The 23,428-nt window shown below is 39.1% G+C and overlaps 2 protein-coding genes across 16 annotated transcripts in view; both read right to left on the bottom strand.

The window, feature by feature from the left end:
• Positions 1-526: 526 nt before the first annotated feature.
• zdhhc21 (zinc finger DHHC-type palmitoyltransferase 21) lies at positions 527-16,128 on the bottom strand. 3 transcript variants are annotated; one of them, XM_062066020.1, is made up of 9 exons: positions 16,053-16,118; positions 15,575-15,770; positions 15,413-15,511; positions 15,209-15,320; positions 11,848-11,986; positions 11,628-11,744; positions 7,727-7,770; positions 7,486-7,644; positions 527-7,375 (listed from the first exon to the last, which is right to left on the bottom strand). In XM_062066020.1, exons 1-8 carry the CDS (start codon positions 16,056-16,058, stop codon positions 7,506-7,508), a joined length of 852 nt encoding a protein of 283 aa, XP_061922004.1. In that variant the 5' UTR covers positions 16,059-16,118; the 3' UTR covers positions 527-7,375; positions 7,486-7,505. The 3 variants fall into 3 exon arrangements, with proteins under 3 accessions (XP_061922004.1, XP_061922006.1, XP_061922003.1); XM_062066022.1 differs by having other exon boundaries at positions 527-7,644; positions 16,057-16,128; XM_062066019.1 differs by having other exon boundaries at positions 527-7,644.
• A 3,711-nt stretch (positions 16,129-19,839) lies between these two features.
• The window catches only part of mark2b (MAP/microtubule affinity-regulating kinase 2b), a 100,469-nt gene continuing 96,880 nt past the window's right edge, over positions 19,840-23,428 (bottom strand). For all 13 annotated transcript variants that reach the window (XM_062066034.1, XM_062066033.1, XM_062066030.1 and 10 more), the window contains one exon: positions 19,840-20,845. In XM_062066034.1, coding sequence (XP_061922018.1) covers positions 20,496-20,845 — 350 coding nt within the window. In that variant the 3' untranslated portion in view covers positions 19,840-20,495. The remainder of the gene's footprint in view (positions 20,846-23,428) is intronic.

Below are 23,428 nucleotides of genomic sequence, written 5' to 3'. Positions count from 1 at the left end.
TTGGTGTGTTGCGTGTGATCTAAGATAACTGCTGCAAAACGCTCTACTTAAATGAGGCTTTAGTGTGTAGTGTGCGGCTTTTACCATGAAGACACTCATTTACTGCCCATTCATGTTATCATTCCTCTTTCTGTGGTGTTTTGCTATGTTTTGAAACATGCAGCAAACATGTGCCACTTTTTATGGGCATTTTAGAAGCAGTCCTGCGGTGCATATACAACCCACTTTTTTTAGCACGCTGAAGGTTGCTCCCTGGAGACGCTGGAACTAACTGCGAGCGTCTGTTGGAAAGTTTTAGATGCAAGAAAATGCATATTGCAAGAATGTTTTTTATGAAAAAACTAATGACATTAAAAAAAAACACTAGCGGACACCAAAACGCATCAATTTAATTTGTTTTATTCAGCCCCTAAATCATCCAGCATCTCTACAATTATAAAATGATATTGCTAAATAGACAATATGTCTGATATATATATATATATATATATATATATATATATATATTTATTATTATTTATTTTTTTGGTATTTTTCTCACATAAATAAAAACGCAAACAGCTCAAGTAGTACAATTTTTGTCTTGATAAATCACACTGTGTGGTAAGTAATTATATTTGCATTTTCTCCTACCAATATTGTGGGTGTTCTGGTAATCAGCATATATTCTGCATATTCATGGATTGTGCTCCTTATTTTGCTCACTTGGCAATTCTCTGTGCACAAGGCCCTAGATCAGGGGTGCCAAACTCATTTTAGCTGGTAAAATAGTGGCATTATAATTTAAAAATAAAGACAACTTTGAATTTGTTTTCTTTGTGTTACTTCGGACAAAAATAGAACACGCACTATCTGAAAATGTTCACATTACAAATAATCCTCTTGGCAAAACACTTCAAGTTAGTTGAAAATTCTGAGGAAAAAATTGGAGCCGTTTCAAAAACCCCATGAAGAACACAATGAACTTAGACTTTGTCTCAGTGTATTTACAAAGGCATTAAACTTTAAGCACTTCCTGTTCAGCATTCTCATGTTGGCAGCTCACAAATAAAAACGTGTTTAGAAAAGCATTTTGAGGTGTTTCCTCAAACCGCCGTTTTAGTGACATCCGCAAGTGCCACAACACACTCATTAATTTGTCATCGTTCAAATATTACAATCATAATATGAACAAAACAATGATCAAAATGACAACACAGGTAACATAACTACAAACTTAACCGATGTGTACATGGTAGATTTAAGCAGAAAATAGAATAGAACAATCACAACAAATGTAGAAACACACATTTTTTACAATAGAGTTCAGGGTTCACATCGTGCCCTCAACAAATTGCGAGCGCTGCACGGAATTTTAACTACAAAGATGATGGTCAAATCGACTTAAGTCTCTGCATTTTGCCGTTTCGTATTTTATCCATTAAGTGAATAATTGACAATAGAAAAGGTATTGTGCGACAGTGGGACGCACAAGAGGAACAGTTGTTTGCTTGCACCTGCGCTGATTGGAGTAGTGGAGGCCAACCCAGAGGGTGTTTTAAAGTCAGCTGACACAACATCTTTAAACAGTGTGATGAGAGTTGTGAAGTGAAGTGAAGTGAATTCTATTTATATAGCGCTTTTCTCTAGTGACTCAAAGCACTTTACATTGTGAAACCCAATATCTAAGTTACATTTTTAAACCAGTGTGGGTGGCACTGGGAGCAGGTGGGTAAAGTGTCTTGTCCAAGGACACAACAGCAGTGACTAGGTTGGCAGAAGCGGGGATCGAACCTGGAACCCTCAAGTTGCTGGCACGCCCACTCTATCAACCGAGCTATACCGCCCCAGGGTTACACCGGAATTGCTATTGCGACATCCAGTGGACACACTTAGAACAGCGGTTTCTTTCATGAAAAAATTGCAGCTAATTTTTATACTTTGCAAACTCATCTTGCGGGCCGGATTAAACCTGTTTGCGGGCCTGATACGGCCGTACATTTGACACCCCTGCCCGAGATGTTTGTCTTTTTTAATATAACAGAGCTAATAAATGACTACATTTTTACAGTAAAAGAGGAAATAACTGTTGCTTGGAGTTGTTACATTACTGCATGTGGCAGGAAATCCCCTCGTTACTACACTGATCTGTATCACTATAACAACAAACTACAAGGAGTCGAAAAGCAAACTTTTTTCCGCTACGAATCGATCGATACGATTCATCGTCTTGATGGGATTAGGCATTTGACGTTCAACCTTTAATTGGATTTCTACTTTCTACAAAGAGAGCTTATTTGAAAATCAATAGGCCAATCAATAACCTGTGTGGGAATGGAAAACCCCACGTGGGCTGATTCAACACATGGAAACATGCCTCATATGTGAGCATTGACAACTGTATTTATATGGAATTTGTCTTTTAGAAAAGACTTGTAAAAAAAATGGCACCAATCAGACCGTGGCAGGCAGACGTATGCTTTACCAAAAAGGACAACCGAGCTCAGCATGACGCCACACAACATCCCATATGGACAAAAAGCTGAAAATGCACCGTGTAGTAATATTAATAATAATAATAATAACAACACAGATAATACTTCTTAAGACTTAATCCATGTCTGGGCGAGACAGGTACACGCGTGTACGGAGTTAGCATGAAGGCTAATAATGTCTTTTGTTCAGCCAGATGTCACAGACGGTACAATTGGCAGGTGGCCACTCATTTCATTACTGCAGATTAAGACCTGCTTTAGAAGTCTTGAATCTACAATCAACTCATTCATACTTTTTTTTTTTTCCAAACGTATGCTTTGACTTGAAAATTGCACAGAGTGTGTCTTGTTGTGTCGTCGCTAATGTGCATCCTGGATGTCAAGTTAGTCCGCTCCTTCCATCTTACCGAGTTGCTTTCAGAGACGACGCATGTCGATTATGTTCACGGCTATGCACACATTACACACGCCTCACTGATACTTAACATCTCTCCGGGACAATGGAACCGCCGCTTGGCATCTTAAATCAGCATTATTCGCAGATTACAATCTAAAAAAAACATAGCGTTTTCAGTGCTTACTTCATCTTGTATTGAGACAAAACTAATTGGAAAAAAATAACATATAAAATGATGCATCTGGAAAAAAATAGGATACAATAATACATACTTACAATAATAATAAAGTTGCTTAAGTTGGTAGTAAATACTTGGCAAAATTTTGAAAGTTTCCCTTAGAGTTATTACATTATAAGGTTCCACAATTGAATGGCGAAACCTATAAAAAGCCCTACACAGGACTATTTTTACTCAAGCCCCGAGTCTAGAGTATGCTTCTCACAGTTATTAAAAGTTTTTAAAATGTCAAACAATTACAGGCATACAAAACATCACATCTTGTCAAAGTATATTTCTATTGGATAATCTTGAGTTAATGGACTTGTAAAACATGTGATTAATACTGTCGCTCTCTTCGCTTCTTGCCATTAAAGCACGTTCTATTGAAGTAACCAAAGAAAAAATATTAACTATTTACAATGTAATGCAGAGAAAACAAATTGAGGCTAGACTTGAATCCACTGTATAATTTTTCCTAATTTTAGAGCTGATAAACACATATACACTCATCAAATGTCGTTGTCATAATTTAGTTTTCCATTGAATGTAATTCCTAACCAGAAAAAACAAATATATATATAAAAATGTGTGACATCATTTTTCCTCGCCCGTATGTGGGCTCTGTACCGAGGATGTCGTTGTGGCTTATGCAGCCCTTTGAGACACTTGTGATTTAGGGCTATATAAATAAACATTGATTGATTGATTCGTAGTCTAACAAAGTATAGAATTAAAAAGACACTTTGCAATAGGCCACACATACAAAAATCAATATATTTGCATATAATCAACTTGCTTTTACAAAACGGAGTGCTCAATGTTTCCAGGTGAAAATCCAGCAAAAGTCACATAAATATATTCCTAAAAGTGATCAAAAACCAACACCGTGGTGCGTTATTAATAGCCCCAGGTGTTCAAATTACAACAGAGGTAAAGAAGTTGCAAGATAAATCAAAATGTAATTGTAAAAAAAATATAATTTAAAACCCAATCACATCATTACACCGCAACTGTTAAATACAAAATATAAACCTTAAATCACTTTTTTTTTTTAAAGATAACAAAAAATGGAATACAAAAAAGCAAATTCAAGTAAATGTGTGTCAAGTGACACAGTAGAGTAGACAATGCATATACTTCTATACATATATATATTTCAAAAAGTATATATTCGTATACTTTTTTAACTCTATTGCAAGAATTCTTTGGCCAACAAAAGGAAGTTTGATGAGTATGGTAGTGCAACTTACCAGGCACAAAACAACAAGTATATTTTGCGCCTTACATATGCTATTGAAAACTCACTAAAACTATCTAAAAATCAAAATGTGACATTTGCAGAAGAGATCAAAGCCATAACAAAAATAAATAAACATTTTGGGCAATTTGTTTTCTTAAATGTTGGGGGGGGGAAATGTCAAAGCAGCAGCTTAGTTTGGCAGTGAAAACTAAACCTGTGTGTAAAATGTAGTTTTAAAAAAGAGTGCTTTCGGAGTTTGGGCCAATTAATTAAATGGGAAGGTTTTTTTTGCAAGGGGAGAGGGTTTTTATTTAGCATAGCCAGACTGCTAGCGAGCTCCTTGTTTGTTTTCTTGGCTAAACTAAGCAAACTAGCTGCTAGCTTTGGCCCATTTACATTTGTTTTTTTTCCATTTCAAGTGAGCCGTAAAAGACATAGGAAAAATCCTGCATGTAATTCCACTTTTCCAAAAGAGAAAATTAAACAATAACATACAAAAAAACAAGGCACCAAAAGGCTTTTTTTTCTTCATTTGATTGAGCCTAATCAACAAGTGACAAACACAAAAGCTCCTTCTAATAAATGAATCTGAGAGGGTTTCCTCTCGCTTTAGGGTTGCAACTAGCATCTATTTCAGCACAGAAAAAGTGCCTTTTCATTCACAGTGAGTTAAAGCAACACAAGTAAAAGTGTTGTTTTTTGACCAGGGGTGTAACAGTACCATATTCACGATTCGGTACATGCCTCGGTTTTAAGGTCACGATTTGGTTCATTTTGAATACCGTAAGGGAGCCAATTGCAAAACAGCTGATCTTTTGGATGAACAACTTCAAAGAGGACCTATTATGATATAAATGAATGCAGCTGAGATAGGACAAGCGGTAGAAAATGGACGGATGTAGTACAACGTTGAATACGAGTGTTAACAATGCCAAAGCTTAAAATGTTTTACCACCATAATAACCAACATACAGTAGCATAGTAGGCCTAAGTATTCATTAAAAACAAGGCAGCGGTTCTACTTAACAAGTATACTATTCCCACAGACAGAGTAGGATGGTTCTCTTTGTGTCTTAAAGGCCTACTGAAACCCACTACTACCGACCACGCAGTCTGATAGTTTATATATCAATGATGAAATCTTAACATTGCAACACATGCCAATACGGCCGGGTTAACTTATAAAGTGCAATTTTAAATTTCCCGCCACACTTCCGGTTGAAAACGTTTATGTATGATGACGTATGCGCGTGACGTCAATGGTTGGTACGGAAGTATTCGGACCCATTGAATCCAATACAAAACGCTCTGTTTTCATCCCAAAATTCTGTGTCGGTGAATCTTTTGCAATTTGTTTAATGAACAATGGAGACTGCAAAGAAGAAAGCTGTAGGTGCGATCAGTGTATTAGCGGCGGACTACAGCAACACAACAAGGAGGACTTTGAGTTGGATAGCAGACGCGCTACCGTGAGTACAGCTTTGGCTTCCAAACATGTGATCGCTTGCCCGTACGTGCGGGTCGCTATGTGCATGTCACGTACGTAACTTTGGGGAAATATATGTTTCTTGCCGACTCTGATGGCGGCCGGGGTGTCGTCGAAAGCTACAAGGCCCGCCGCCGCCGCCATCCCGTAGCTAAGTTAGCTTCAATGGCGTCGTTAGCAACAGCATTGTTAAGCTTCGCCAAGCTGGAAATTATTAACCGTGTATTTACATGTCCATGGTTTAATAGTATTGTTGATCTTCTGTCTATCCTTCCAGTCAGGGGTTTATTTATTTTGTTTCTATATGCATTTGAGCCCGATGCTATCACGTTAGCTCAGTAGCTAAAGAGCTTCGCCGATGTATTGTCGTGGAGATAAAAGTCACTGTGAATGTCCATTTCGCGTTCTCGACTCTCATTTTCAAGAGGATATAGTATCCGAGGTGGTTTAAAATACAAATCCGTGATCCACAATAGAAAAAGGAGAAAGTGTGGAATCCAATGAACCCTTGTACCTAAGTTACGGTCAGAGCGAAAAAAGATACGTCCTGCACTGCATTCTAGTCCTTCACTCTCAAGTTCCTCATCCACAAATCTTTCATCCTGGCTCAAATTAATGGGGTAATCGTCGCTTTCTCGGTCCGAATCTCTCTCCCTGCTGGTGTAAACAATGGGGAAATGTGAGCAGCCCTCCAGCCTGTGACGTCACGCTACTTCCGGTATAGGCAAGGCTTTTTTTAATCAGTGACCAAAAGTTGGGAACTTTATCGTCGTTGTTCTATACTAAATCCTTTCAGCAAAAATATGGCAATATCGCGAAATTATCAAATATGACACATAGAATGGATCTGCTATCCCCGTTTAAATTAAAAAAATTCATTTCAGTAGGCCCTTAATTGCTTATTTTGGCGTCGACTACGGCCTGCAGTAGTCCGATTGTAGCAACTTCCATTGAAGACTGATAAACCTTAGATAACGGCTCGAGTCACCTCATTACAATATTTGATTAAGTGATTCTTTGGCGTACCGCGAGATGGAGCCCGCGTACGTACCAAAGTTTGAGAATCCCTGGTCTAGGCCACAAAGAGGTGTGTTAAATGTAGATCATAATCACAATAGGTCCCCTTTAAAAGACTTGAAACAGGAAATTCTCCAATGAATAACATTTGCCAATTAATACATTAAATAAAGATACATTTTACAGATGCGGGGGGGGCACTTTGGTCAATACATGCTAACCTATCTGAACAAAACATATTAGCTTTGTGGTATAGGTGACAAAACAAATCAGTGTGATATCGAATGATATGTGTCATTAATAATACTTTTTTTTTTTTTAAAAACAAGCAAATGGCCAATAACAAACAAGCCAAAAATGTCCCCCGCAACGCGCTTTGGACGCCCCTACATAACAGCATTTCTTTTTGGGCAATTGCCACAGTAATAGTTTCAACAATGTGTATTTTTGTTCTATTTTGAGTAAATGAGAGTTTCTTCTGGTCTGAAGGGCAGCATCAATAGTTCCAGCTGTTGCCCCGTTGCCCATCTCTACACGTGTGCTGTGTGGGAAACACGTACCGATAAAACTGAACATACCATTTGGAGTACATGTGATGTTACCGTACTGTTCGCAGAGTCTTTGTGCGGCTATTGTGGTTGTAATCCTCACCTACCATGTGTGCAGGTAGGCTACACGTGTGTTCGAAACAGGCTGCTGCTAACTTGTTTGAGCGCCCGTCTGCTTCGGAGCGGGACGAACCACAGCGCTTTCCAGTGGGTGCCGCACGCTTCGGCCAGGGCCAGCTGCCAGGGTCTCCCGTGGCTGTCGCTGCCAAAAATGAAACCATGCCAAATGAAAATCTGTTGAATTGAAATGAAAATCGTGGCAATACTATTTGCTGGAGACTTACATTTCACTTGATGTGAGGGCCATTTGCTCTAAGGTGGTGGTGTCCTGTCGTTGGGGGCGTCACATAATCAGACACAAATGACGTGTTTTAAATGAAACAAAAACTTCAACACGTAAGGGGCGTAAACTATTACTACAATTTTTATACATACAAAACCCAAAACCAGTGAAGTTGGCATGTTGTGTAAATAAAAACACAATACAATGATTTGCAAATCCTTTCAACTTATATTCAATTGAATAGACTGCAAAGACAAGGTACTTAATGTTGGAACTGGTAAACTTTGTTATTTTTTGCAAATATTAGCTCATTTGGAATTTGATGCCTGCAACATGTTTCAAAAAAGCTGGCACTAATGGCTAAAAAGACTGAGAAAGTTGAGGAATGCCCTAGTGTGTGAATGTGAGTGTGAATGTTGTCTGTCTATCTGTGTTGGCCCTGCGATGAGGTGGCAACTTGTCCAGGGTGTACCCCACATAACGCCCGAATGCAGCAGAGATAGGCTCCAGCACCCCCCGCGACCCCGAAAGGGACTACCAAGCCACGTGTTACAACAGTTTGGCTTTGTAGTAAAAGAGTGCAGGTACTTGTTGTCCAGACCTGTCTCCCATTGAAAATGTGTGGCGCATTATGAAGCCTAAAATACCACAACTTAAGCTGTACATCAAGCAAGAATGGGAAAAAATTTCACCTAAAAAGCTTAAAAAATTGATCTCCTCAGTTCCCAAATGTTTACTGAGTGTTGTTAAAAGGAAAGGCCATGTAACACAGTGGTAAAAATGCCCCTGTGCCAACTTTTTTGCAATGTGTTGCTGCCATTCAATTCTAAGTTAATGAATATTTGCAACAAAAAACTAAGTTTCTCAGTTCAAACATTAAATAACTTGAATTGAATATAAGTTGACTTGTCCAGCATGTACCCCACCTTCCGCCCGATTGTAGCTGATAGGCTCCAGCGCCCCCCGCGACTCCGAAGGGAATAAGCGGTAGAAAATGGATGGATGGATGAATATAAGTTGAAAAGGATTTGCAAATCATTGTATTCTGTTTTTATTTACGATTTACACAGCGTGCCAACTTCACTGGTTTTGGGTTTTGTATATCAATACAAAAGGCGCACATTGACTTTTCCTCAACTTTCGTCACTATTTCAGTCATTTTTGAGTTTTGTTTTTTTAAAGAATATACAAAGTAAATAGTACATTATTTCAATGAAAAGATGCAGGTGATCACAACTAATAATCAGCAGTGCTCTTCGTTTACATGGAGGACCTTCAACTAGCATACTTAAAGAAAGCAGAGCGCTCCTGTCACAGAGAGGAGCTTTGACAAGCATTTTTGCAGTCGGTCCTAATAAGGAGAAGAGTGCTCCTATAATATACGTACAGGATCTTTGACCAGTGTTAATGGGGAACTGCACTATTTTATGAGAGACAAGAACACGTTTTGTTTACTTTTTTGCATTCTAATTTGTAATAATCGGCTCGTTCTGCAGCTAATGGGAGCAATCCATTCTGCCTCTAAATCACACTAAAAATGCATTCAAAAACCGCCAACAATACCTAATTTACGTTCCGTAACCTGTATAATAACCAAACTGTAGCAACATTGTTATTGTAAGAACAAACACTGAGGAACTCTTTTTCTAGCGCAGTAACATATCGCCTTGCGACTGCATGCTACGGTATTAGCCGTAAACTAGCTTCTGCGCCAACAGCTGAACGGCTTTTGAGTTTGTAATGCACTACACAATGTGATAGGACACCAATCTGCACTGACTGAAAAACATGACCAATCCTATTACAGTATCTATTAGCCCAAATTTCATGTTTTTTTTTGTATACAGCTAGTTCGACAGCGTATGTAGTTGTAATAACACGCATCATCTGCTGCATGTATCATCATCGATACCATAGTGACTCACTCGATAGACAGCTGTGCGTTTGGTCCAGCTGGCCGGGGACGTTTCCTGTTGATTTTGGGTAAGCACTTCATTTTTGTCGGCTCTCTTGGTGCTCGCTAAGCTTCTATAACCAGCAGTTCACCCGCAGTACTGTACATTCAGGTTCAAAAACATAAGGTCGCCATTCCTTATTTTTACAAAAATAGCCATCTCCGTCATCTATTACCAAGGCTGCTATGATTAAGACAGACACACACGTGTTTGTTTCCGGAAGTAGTAACACACGTGTTTCCCAAAGTAGGAACTGCATTGCTCTGGGCACTGGAATAAATGTGCCCAGGAAGTATTGCTTAAAATGACCAAAATACGGTAAATACTGTACATATTACATATTGTTATGAATGTGTCTGTGTATATATATATATATATCCATCCATCCATTTTCTACCGCTTGTCCCGTTCGGGGTCGCGGGGGGTGCTGGAGCCTATCTCAGCTACAATCGGGCGGAAGGCGGGGTACACCCTGGACAAGTCGCCACCTCATCGCAGGGCCATCGCATATATATATATATATATATATATATATATATATATATATATATATATATATATATATATATATATATACGTTAGGTCAGGAAAAAACATAGAGGCTATTTCATCCCTACAAACCTGTTTCGCAGGTTTCCCTGCTATTCCGGATGATTTTTCCAGAAGAGCAGGGAAACCTGCGAAACAGGTTTGTAGGGATGAAATAGCCTCTGTGTTTTTTCCTGACCTAACGTATATTCCGCTCTACCCCGGTATTGACCACTGTATAGCAGATAAACCACAGTAAACTCGATTATATATATATATATATATATATATGTATATATATATATATATATATATTAGGGCTGTGAATCTTTGGGTGTCCCACGATTCGATTCAATATCGATTCTTGGGGTCACGATTCGATTCAAAATCCATTTTTTTCGATTCAACGCGATTCTCAATTCAAAAACGATATTTTCCCGATTCAAAAGGATTCTCTATTCATTCAATACATAGGATTTCAGCAGGATCTACCCGTCTGCTGACATGCAAGCAGAGTAGTAGATTTTTGTAAAAAGCTTTTATGATTGTAAAGGACAATGTTTTATCAACTGATTGCAATAATGTAAATTTGTTTTAACTATTAAATGAACCAAAAATATGATTTATTTTATCTTTGTGAAAATATTGGACATAGTGTGTTGTCAAGCTTATGAGATGTGATGCAAGTGTAAGCCACTGTGACACTATTGTTAATTTTTTTTAATTTTTATAAATGTATAATGATAATGTCAATGAGGGATTTTTAATCACTGCTATGTTGAAATTGCAACTAATATTGATACTGTTGTTGACAATATTCATTTTTGTTTCACTACTTTTGGATTGCTCTGTGTCGTGTTTGTGTGTCCTCTCAATTGCTCTGTTTATTGCACTTCTGAGTGTTGCTGGGTCGGGTTTGGTTTTGGAATTGGATTGCATTGTTATGGTATTGTTGTGTATTGTTTTGTTGGATTGATTAATTTAAAAAAATAAAAATAAAAATAAATATTTTTTAAAAATGAGAATCAATTCTGAATCGCACAACGTGAGAATCGCGATTCGAATTCGAATCGATTTTTTCCCACACCCCTAATATATATATATATATATTGCAAGCGTTTTTTAAAAATCTTTAGAGTCCTAAAAAAAGACGTGTTCTTGTCTCTTATAAGGATTATTAATGACAGGCAAAATAAAAATAAAAAAGTGCAGCTCCCCTTTGAGATGGTGTTTCTGTTTGAATGTATGACTTTATAATTTTATAAGTAACTACAATTTAGTAAAGATTTTAAGGTATGTCAGTCTTGCATTGATGTTAGCTCATGGCTTTCTGAAAAAAATGTCCCTAGTAACAATTTAGTGGAGTAGCCCTGTGAGATTAATTTCTCACAGCGCTCTATTTTTAGTAAGCATACTGACCGACAGGATTCCTGCCAGCTGAGAATAAAACAAGGCTGACATGCCGCCGAACATGACCACACCCATGAGCGCTGAAAGTCGCAGTAGAGCCAGTTCGTGCTGCGTTGTAAACCTCTCCTGTAGAACGGCAACAGAAAAAGCAGAGTAAAACTTTTTAAAACAACGACTGGCACCAGTTTAGAACTAAAAGATGGAGCCAACACGTGAGCGCACAAAGTACCTGGTCTAGTTGAGTGAGAGGCTGGAAGTAGTAGTACTGGCAGAAGTCCAGCACCAGAGTGAAGAAACTGAGCACCATGGTGTAGAAGCAGAGCTGCAGAAAGAGCCAGTGGTTGTCTTCCCCCACACAGTTATTGATCCTGGATGGACATACAGAAGGTTTTGTTTACATTGCATACTTAAAACCCTCCACAAAGGCTGTTATGAAAACAATATCAATATGACGCTACATAAAGTAAGCAGGCTTCATTTCAAAAGACATAAAAGGACGCAGGAAGTTTTACGTTCACTATACGGCCACCTGCCTTGACTCACATATGAACTTGAAGTGCCATTCCATTCCTAACCCATAGGGTTCAATATGATGATGACAGCTGCAACTCTTCTGGGAAGGCTGTCCACAAGGTTGCGGAATGTGTTTATAGGAATTTTCCACCGTTATTCCAAAAGCGCACTGGTGACGTCACACACTGATGTTGGTCGAGAAGGCCTGGCTCTCAGTCTCCGTTCTAATTCATCCCAAAGGTGTTCTATCGGGTTCAGGTCAGGACTCTGTGCAGGCCAGTCAAGTTCATCCACACCAGACTCTGTCATCCATGTCTTTATGGACCTTGCTTTGTGCACTGGTGCACAGTCATGTTGGAAGAGGAAGGGGCCCGCTCCAAACTGTTCCCACAAGGTTGGGAGCATGGAATTGTCCAAAATGTTTTGGTATCCTGGAGCATTCAAAGTTCCTTTCACTGGAACTAAGGGGCCAAGCCCAACTCCTGAAAAACAACCTCGCACCATAATTCCTCCTCCACCAAATTTCACACTCCTACCACTTTGTGGCTGAGTTGCTGTTGTTACCAAACTCTTCCATTTTCTTATAATAAAGCCGACAGTTGACTTTGTAATATTTAGGAGCGAGAAAATTTCACGACTGGATTTGTTGCACAGGTGGCATCCTATGACAGTTCCACGCAGGAAATCACTGAACTCCTGAGAGCGGCCCATTCTTTCACAAATGTTTGTAGAAACAGTCTCCATGCCTAAGTCCTTGATTGTATACACCTGTGGCCGGGCCAAGTGATTAATTCTCATCAAATACTTTTGGCAATAGAGTGTATTAATATTAATAATCCTCATCACTTGTTGGAACAAACATACATTATATTAGCGGTTTATTATTTTTATTTTACACTTGTATGGGAGTTATTCGCTACTACAATTAACAGTAAAACAAAAACTATCAATATTAGACCATATAAAGTATGATTTTGTTTTCTGTATGTCTTAAAAAATGGGTGGTTTAATTATTTTTATACTATTATGACTAGAGATGTCCAATAATGGCTTTTTTGCCGATATCAGATATTCCAATATTGTCCAACTCTTAATTACCGATTCCGATATCAACCGATACCGATATATACAGTCGTGGAAATAACACATTGTTATGCCTAATTTTGTTGTGATGCCCCGCTGGATGCATTAAACAATGTAACAAGGTTTTCCAAAATAAATCAACTCAAGTTATGGAAAAAAATGCCAACATGGCACTGCCATATTTATTATTGAAGTCACAAAGTGCTTTTTTTTTTTTTAACATGCCACAAAACAGCAGCTTGGTATTTGGGACATGCTCTCCCTGAGAGAGCATGAGGAGGTTGAGGTGGGCGGGGTTGGGGTGGGGGCGGTGTATATTGTAGCGTCCCGGAAGAGTTAGTGTTACAAGAGGTTCTGGGTATTTGTTCTGTTGTGTTTATGTTGTGTTACGGTGCGGATGTTCTCCCGAAATGTGTTTGTCATTCTTGTTTGGTGTGGGTTCACAGTGTGGCGCATATTTGTAACTATGTTAAAGTTGTTTATACGGCCACCCTCAGTGTAACCTGTATGGCTGTTGACCAAGTATGCATTGCATTCACTTGTGTGAGTGAAAAGCCGTAGATATTATGTGATTAGGCCGGCACGAAAAGGCAGTGCCTCTAAGGTCTATTGGCGCTCTATACTTCTCCCTACGTCCGTGCACCACTCCGTACAGGAGCGTTTAATAGGTCATAAATTTTACTTTTTGAAACCAATACCGATAATTTCCGATATTAAATTTTAAAGCATTTATCGGCCGATAATATCGGCAGTCCGATATTATCGGACATCTCTAATTATGACAGTTAAAAATGCAATACAGTAATAATATTAATGGATCGGGTTGCCTTTTTCAGAGACGCCAAGCGCTTCACACCAAAAACCACTGGGTGCTTTATTAGATTTAGACTTAGACAAACTTTGATGATCCACAAGGGAAATTGTTCCACACAGTCGCTCAGTTACAATGGACGGAAAGTGTAAGGATGCAAAGGACAATGCAGGTATAAAATAGACTAAAAATGTACCGTAGTAGCAATATAAAATATAACATACATGTAATATTTACATAATATACACTACCGTTCAAAAGTTTGGGGTCACATTGAAATGTCCTTATTTTTGAAGGAAAAGCACTGTACTTTTCAATGAAGATAACTTTAAACTAGTCTTAACTTTAAAGAAATACATTCTATACATTGCTAATGTGGTAAATGACTATTCTGGCTGCAAATGTCTGGTTTTTGGTGCAATATCTACATAGGTGTATAGAGGCCCATTTCCAGCAACTATCACTCCAGTGTTTTAATGGTACAATGTGTTTGCTCATTGGCTCAGAAGGCTAATTGATGATTAGAAAAACCTTGTGCAATCATGTTCACACATCTGAAAACAGTTTAGCTCGTTACAGAAGCTACAAAACTGACCTTCCTTTGAGTAGATTGAGTTTCTGGAGCATCACATTTGTGGGGTCAATTAAACGCTCAAAATGGCCAGAAAAAGAGAACTTTCATCTGAAACTCAACAGTCTATTCTTGTTCTTGGAAATGAAGGCTATTCCACAAAATTGTTTGGGTGACCCCAAACTTTTGAACGGTAGTGTATGTACAGTATATGATATATACTGATATATTATATTATAACGTTCGACCGGTAGGAGGCCACGGGGAAGACCCAGGACACGTTGGGAAGACTATGTCTCCCGGTTGTCCTGGGAACGCCTCGGGATCCCCCGGGAAGAGCTGGACGAAGTGGCTGGGGAGAGGGAAGTCTGGGCTTCCCTGCTTAGGCTGCTGCCCCCGCGACCTGACCTCGGATAAGTGGAAGAAGATGGATGGATGGTTTGTATCATATATACAATATATAACAATTACCATGTACAATATTTCTTGTCTTGAACAAAAGTCCTTTTAACATGTGTGACTTGTATGAGTTTGACATGGAACAGATCATGTGGGTGTATTCTATATTTCTATGCTGTGATTGCAGGGGAGTGAGTGGTCCGTGCTTCTCACCAGGGGCAGTGGTGGTCCATCCGGCGCACACAGTGGCCGCAGCGACTGCAATGATGAGACCTCCTGGGCCTCATCAGGTTGCACTTGCTGCATAATTCCCAGTGCTGTCGCTCTGAAACACAAAAGCGGCGATCAAGGATTCGACCTTTCTCTGCATCGTTTCGAGACATTCTTCGCTCGCTGGGGACACTTCTGCGTCCATACCAGAGTGAGGTATATCCGGGTTAACGGGAAGGCGTCCAGGATCCGCTGTGGAAGCTCTGACTAGGGCGGCGAAGCAAAATGCGGAGGCGGTGTAGTAACCTGAGAGAAGTTGGCTTTTTAGCAGGCGTGTCCACACAGCAGAAGAGCATTGTGGATACTTACTGACAACCACAGCCCAGGGAATGTGTCCCTCTTTGTAGTGCGGCAGCAGTACCAGCTTTGGAATGAACAAGGAGTTGTAGAGCCAGACGCCGAACACCAGGCTGATGCACAGCCAGCCCATGGGATCCACCACACAGTGTAGCCTCATCAGCTTCATGGCTGCTGCACCTCCACCATGAACCATGCAAGACCCAAGCTACAAGGTGTAAATAGTTAGTGAAACTACTATGATTAAAGGTGCATGCTATAGTGAAGAAGGGCTGCATACAGACCAGGGTTGGCACATGTTATTGCCTTGTATTCTAAGCTAATGCTAAAAGAATGAATAAAAACATCTAGCTAGCATGCACTACTACATTGTTATAACCGCATGCTGAGTTTCTGTTTGTTAACAGCAGACGCAATTACCCAATAATAAACAACTGTAATTCATATTGTTTATTAATATTAACACCCAAAAGGGAAAATGTAAACATACATACATTAGGGAGATGACTTAGCCAGGGTGGGTGACAGCGTCATTGACTTCCTCATCCGAGACTCCTTGGGCACGACAGGAAGTGTGGGTGGAAAAATAAAAGCACAATTCCGGTTCTACTTGTTTTGAAACGTACCACGTTTCAATATTTTTTTTTTCAACACTGTTGTATTATATTTCGATACACAAAACTAACACATTAGTGACAGCACAGCAATTGTAAACAAACTTATTTTAACCACATTATTTTTTCATCATAAACACACTAATTTATGTCCTGTTGCGAAATGAACTAGTTTACCTTTCTTTCCTGCCATCGTCCCGTTTAAATAGTTTTGTAACTTGTTAGATGAATTAGGATGTCGTCGGAAAACACTTTTGCGTGAAGAAGCACATTAAAATGTAAATGATTGAATGAGAAGGCACTTAATATAAAAGCTTATCCGGTAGCTCCGTGGCGGACGTGGTTAATTTTTGCAGGGTGAAGCTTGACTCAACGGGATCGAACCTTGGTCCTGGCTGGACATTCGTAATATTTTTTAAATTTATGTTTTAATTATTTTAAAATGGTTAAGTATGTTAAACTTCAGGATATTAATAAAAAAAGTGGATATTTACAAAATCATGCTGACTATCAAAGATGTTAGATGAGTGATAGTTATGGCTCAGTTAAAGCATTTGTTATTCTGGAAATTCATTGTGTTGCTCAAGGGAATATAATTTATAAGGTGCTGGGATACACTGATTTCAGCACTGACTGTATATACATAAATGTACTCATATATAAATATAGTATACACATATATAATAATAATAATAATAATAATAATGGATTAGATTTTATATCGCGCTTTTCTATTGTTAGATACTCAAAGCGCTCACAGAGAAGTGGGAACCCATCAGATTATATCATATATACACTTGTATATACATAAATATAAACAAATAAATACTTGTATATACATTAATACACACAAATGTATATATATATATATATATATATATATATATATATATATATATACACACACAAATGTGTATATATATATATATATATATATATGTACTGTACAAATATATACATATACACATATGTACATATACATATATATATACATACATATGTACATATATATGTACACACATATATATATATATATATGTACATATACATATGCACATACATACAGTATATACATAAACATATGTACATATATATATATATATATATATATATATATATATATATATATATATATATATATATATACACATATGTACATACACACACACATATATATATATATATATATATATGTACACATGTATGTGTATATTATATATACATATGTACATATATATATATATATATATATATATATATATATATATATATATATATATATATATATATATATATATATATATATATATATATATATATATATATATATATATATATATATATATAAGCACATACATATATACCTGTATATACACATGTATTTTATTAAAAAACATATGCACCCTTTTATCCTTTCATTTAGGCTAGGTAGGTAGGCCGATCAGATTCTTAATACCTAATTATAGTTTGTAAGTGTTTAACTGGAAGTGATTTGAGATTTCTTGTGCATGATTCTTCTGTATGTCTTGATGCATGTATGGATAATTGACAATAATATTTCAAGTCTTAGATTTACTTTTAAAGTTTCAAGAGTAAGGGTAGGCCTATTAGAGTCTGGTTGGAGGAGTAGGGCCCTGTGATGAGGTGGCGACTTGTCCGAATGCAGCTGAGATAGGCTCCAGCTACCCCAAAAGGGACAAGCGGTAGAAAATGGATGGATGGATGTGGGAGTAGGTAGACTGACACACTACAGAGCAGTGTATAATGTCCCCTGTTATCATGTCCCAATGTTGACAGCTATGTAATCCATCCCGTGCAGTATACGCGGGCTCTATCTAGTGGCACGCTGAGGAAGTCTATATATGTACTGTATATGGCGTTTCATTGTTGTTTGTGTAATGTTACAATGGCCAAAAATATTAAATATACTTGCTGAATAAAACCCCTGCATTGTTTTTAACGAATACTTAGGCCTGCTATGCTACTGTATTGTAATGTTGGTCATTATGGTGGTACTTGGAAAAGCAAAGTGTTTTCTGAGGTGGTACTTAGTAAAAAAAAAAAAAAAAAGAAAGAAAAAAGAAAAAGAAAAGTTTGCAACAGATAAAACAAATACCTCAACCCTCATTCGGTAAACATTTGGCCGAACAGAAAGAGTTGCTGGAAAATAAAAAGCACATTTCCATTTCTGCGTGGTGTAGGCATTAAAAGTGCCTATTTATAGTAAGCTGTATAAATTATTATCCTGAGAACATTTTTGTTGAAATTGAAACTCTTTCTAATGCAAGTGTGTGTTTCAGCGGTTTCCAATTTTCGTTTTTTACAGAAGGTGGCCACCAACCTGCCAAACAAAAGGTTTTCGTCTTTTGAGCATGGAAAATATTAATTTTAACTTTTCTGTCGTAAATATAATTAGTGTATAATTTAATGACACAAGTGTAGGTATTACTCCATTTGTCTCGCTTCACATATGATAGATCTCAGATGCAAGCTATCATTATATCATTGTTTTATTACTATCATTGTAATTTTTCATCATTTAGACTTTGCACAAAAAAAAAAAAAAAAATACATTTTCAGGAGCTTCAAAACCCAACCCGGCCCCAAAAACCCACCACTACAGTTACAGTTTGCTCAAAACATTTAAAATCAACGTAAATTACAGCAATGTTAAACAAAAATACAACAACAAAGAAATGCGAGATAAAATCAAAAGAAAAACCCTGAAAGAGATAATATAACAGCAACAGCCAGAATAATCATTAGAATCCAATACCCAGCACCTTAATGCAATGATCAACCTTTAAAGAAAAAAAGACATATAAGGGAAATAAACAGTGTCATCATGTTTAGAAGAAAAATGTGTAGCCTTGCCCCCTTCATTAAATCCACATCTCCAACACCTGTGTGTTTTTTCTGCTGCTTCAACAAGCTGGAGGCAAGAAGTGAGAAACAAAAAATAACTTTTTTTGAACATGTGCTCCGATGTGAGAAGGGGGGAAATGTTTTAGTGTGCTGAGCCATTATGGACTAATGAGGCCGTTTAAAAAAAAAAAAAACAGAGATGTTAAAAAAAAAGTGATAAAGCAGACAAAAAAAGGCCTAAAATGAACAAGCAGCAGTCATCACCACCACCATCAATATTAACATTAACATATCCTCAACTTGGGGGTTTGTGTGGAACCCAATACACTGTGTGGATGATAAACGTGTCAAAAGGCAGCAATGATATGATCCCCTCCCGCCCACTCCACAGAAAAATAACACATTTTACAAATCCCAAATTATTAAAACATAAAAATATATTATCAAATCAAAAGCAGGAGAGTAATTCAACATTCGTTTGATGTTTTTTTTTTCTTTTTCTCTTTGACTTTTTAAATACACACTCGTGAGTGTGCGTGCGAGCGTGTGTGTTCACTCTTTGGGACCAGACGAATGAGAGGCAGAATCAGTTCGGTAGGGAGGTTAGACATTGACCCTCTTTTCCAGTGCATTTGTTTGTTTTTTTATAAAAGCCTTAAAAGGGAAATACACTTTTTTCGTCTTTTAAAAGAAGTGTTATACTGCAAGATGAGTGACAACATCAAGTCTAACTGGCCTGGTCTGACCTGACTCATGAGCAGGGGGGAAAGGATGGAGGTGACTGTGCTGGAGGTGGTGTGTGTGTGTGTGTGTGTGTGTGTGTGTGTGTGTGTGTGTGTGTGTGTGTGTGTGTGTGTGTGTGTGTGTGTGTGTGTGTGTGTGTGTGTGTGTGTGTGTGTGTGTGTGTGTGTGTGTGTGTGTGTGTAACACGGTTCAGTTCAGGGCTGGTGATGAATGAGGCATCCTTTCTATCATCAAGATCAACAAAGCCATTTTTGTCTGAGGGCATGGCTCGGTTGCGAGTCCATGGATCCATTTTGGAGAATGGGAACAACTCCAGAAAACAAGGCTCCACATTCCATCATGAAGTCAATCCTTGCTCTCCAAGACCGCTTCCCTCCCTAGAACAGATCTGTGCAGCGAATAAATAGCAAGGAAGTGACAGGAGTGCCCGAGGTGATCGAACAGGAGCAGATCCGACATGCAGAGAAAAGCAGAAAGTGGCGGAAATATTTGGAAAAAACAAATAAGGGAAAGAAGAAGATGCCGATTTGTAAGTACTTCACATCAAGAGTTCCAACCGTCTGGGAAGAAAAGATCAAGAAAGAAAAGCTCAGGGATGGCCCTACTTCAACGCATTGTGGGACAATCATGTCATTCCAAGCTGTCAAGCTCCAGCACAGCCGCGCACTCAGACCCTAAAGCCCTCCCACCCAGTCCCCCCCACGGGATGCTCACAGCTTGAGCTCGTTGGCAATCTTTGACGCAATGTTCTTGAAGGCGATGGACGTGCCCGAGATCCGCTTGAAGCGCACGCCGTTGAGGGAGAGCCGCGGCAGCTTGCACACCTCCATCTCCCACTGGACGAAGTCATCGCGGGCCGGGTTACCTGACACGCACAGCAGCATGTAGCGCTCGCGCAGCTCGTACTCGCAGCTGTTGGAATCCAGCACCTTGCGGATCTCGCGCATCATCTCCGTGGGCTCCATGGACGACGTGGTCTTCATGGACCAGGTGAAGCGCAGCGAGCGGGGCTTGGCCGAGTCCTTCTGGTTGGCAATGGCTGGGGGGGTGCCTGTGCCGCCTGCGGAGACAAAAGGAGGAGTGGTGAGAAAAGGAGTACCGTATTTTTCGGAGTATAAATCGCTCCGGAGTATAAGTCGCACCGGCAGAAAATGCATAATAAAGAAGGAAAAAAACATATATAGAGTATAAGTCGCATTCTTTGGGGAAATTTATTTGATAAAACCCAACACCAAGAACAGACATTTGAAAAGCAATTTAAAATAAATAAAGAATAGTGAACAACAGGCTGAATAAGTGTACGTTATATGACGCATAAATAACCAACTGAGAACGTGCCTGGTATGTTAACGTAACACATTATGGTAAGAGTCATTCAAATAACTATAACATATAAAACATGCTATACGTTTACCAAACAATCTGTCACTCCTAATCGCTAAATCCGATAAAATCTTATACGTCTAGTCTCTTACGTGAATAAGCTAAATAATATTATTTGATATTTTACGGTAATGTGTTAATAATTTCACACATAAGTCGCTCCTGAGTATAAGTCGCACCCCCGGCCAAACTAGGAAAAAAACTGCGACTTATAGTCCGAAAAATACGGTAATTTAATTGTTCCTCGGCCTGCGAAGGAGTCGGTTCCTACAACTGTGATAGCAAGTCGACTTAAAGTTAAAGTTAAAGTACCACTGATAGTCACACACACACTAGTTGTGGTGAAATTACTCTCTGCGTTTGACCCATGCCCTTATTCCACCCCCTGGAAGGTGAGGGGAGCAGAGAGCAGCAGCAGTGGCCGCGCTCGGGAATCATTTTGGTGATTTAACCCCCAATTCCCACCCTTGATGCTGAGTGCCAAGCAGGGAGGTAATGGGTCCCATTTTTATAGTCTTTGGTATGACTCGGCCGGGGTTTGAACTCACGACCTACTGATCTCAGGGCGGACACTCTAACCACAAGGCCACTGAGACGGTTTTAAAGAAGACTTTAAAGAAAGACTGAAATTATACCCAAATTAACACCTGCGTCACTCAAAATAAACAAAGATGAAATGAAACATTTTAATGAAACACTCAAAAAAGGGCTGTCTTGCACACTGGCAAGGACGTTGCAAAGGAGAGGGAGACAGGCTAATTGCTCGAGGATATCATCTTTGTTTTTCATGATGGATGACGCAGCCTTTAATTGTTAAGACCACGCATGTAGCCAATTATTTCTCCACTTCGAACATTACAGATATCGAACTTCACTCATTTTACTTTTCTTTGACACACTGCCACTAGATGAGTCTGCCTCATGTTTGGTAGACATACCAGACAAACATCCATCCATCCATCCATTTTCAACCGCTTGTCCCTTTCATGGTCGCGGGGGGCACTGGAGCCTATCTCAGCTTCATTCGGGCGGAAGGCGTAGTACAACCTGGACAAGTCGCCACCTCATGGCAGGACCAACACAGATAGACAAACAATCACACTCACACACTAGGGCCAATTTAGTGTTGCCAATCAACCTATCCCCAGGTGCATGTCTTTGGAGGTGGGAGGAAGCCAGAGTACCCGGAGGGAACCCACGCAGTCACGGGGAAACATGGAACATGGAAAGACCCCAAACCCGGGGATCAAACCCAGGATCGTCTGCTCTAAAGTGTGTAACTAACAGTAAGTAAATAGCTAGGGACATTTCTAGAATAAACAATTTTAAATAATTGGAATTGCAACATAAATAATGCTTGTTTTCAAAATAAAATACCAAACAAACAAAGCTTGTTAAAGTTAAGAAAAATAATAACTGGGACATTGTCCTTTTCTGGAACCAAACTCCTTGAGAGGGGCTCGAGTTGCCATAAAGGAGAGGTGACAAGAGGGTTAATTCCCTACACCTTTGGGTCGGGGAAAAGGTCCTGACAAGCAGCAGTTTAGAGTGCCCTGCTTTCTTGTAGCACATCCACGGCATGCCAGAGAGCATCCCCACTGATTACTCCTTAGTTCCATTGCCAAACTTCAGAGCCCAAGTTGCCTTAGGCAGGCGTGGTTGGGAAGAACCGCCTCTCTGATATATGAATATGTGCTGTGTTATGTTATTGAACTTCTACGCTCATTTCAGCTTGTCCATAGCAAACATGTTCTAACGTAAGTGCAACTGGCACCAGGACACTCTCGGCCGCTGGTCTATGATTGACTCTGTATCCGCAATCTCAGAAAGGGGATACCGTCTCCTGCTGTCCACACCCTTTGCAGTGGGGACGAATGCCAGCTGACCTCAACTGAGGGTATAATCAGGTGTGGGAAGAATACTTTGAAGCGCTTCTTAATTGCATTGACACGCCTTCCATGGAGGAAGAAAAGTCTGAGGACACACATGTGGACATATTCATCCCCTGTTTGGGTTGGTGAGGTTTTTCACCAGGTGAAGGAGTTCAAACAGAGCATGGCGATTAACAACAGGGAAATTGACACCAAATATTTAACAATTGAACAAATAGTTTGGGAGATGACAAAATATGAAAACAAACTATGTCAGGATTCTCTTCCTTATTTAAGTGGCGCAAGATGAGTAGATTTTCCAAGGAGGTTGGTGGTTCAAACCCCGCTATCTTCATCCCAGTCACTTTTGTGTCTTTGGGCAAGGCACT

The sequence above is a fragment of the Entelurus aequoreus genome, linkage group LG12 (assembly GCF_033978785.1).
Source record: "Entelurus aequoreus isolate RoL-2023_Sb linkage group LG12, RoL_Eaeq_v1.1, whole genome shotgun sequence".
In the NCBI taxonomy this organism is placed as follows: domain Eukaryota; kingdom Metazoa; phylum Chordata; class Actinopteri; order Syngnathiformes; family Syngnathidae; genus Entelurus; species Entelurus aequoreus.
Note: the sequence above shows the minus strand (reverse complement) of the source record. Positions and strands in the feature narration are given on the sequence as shown.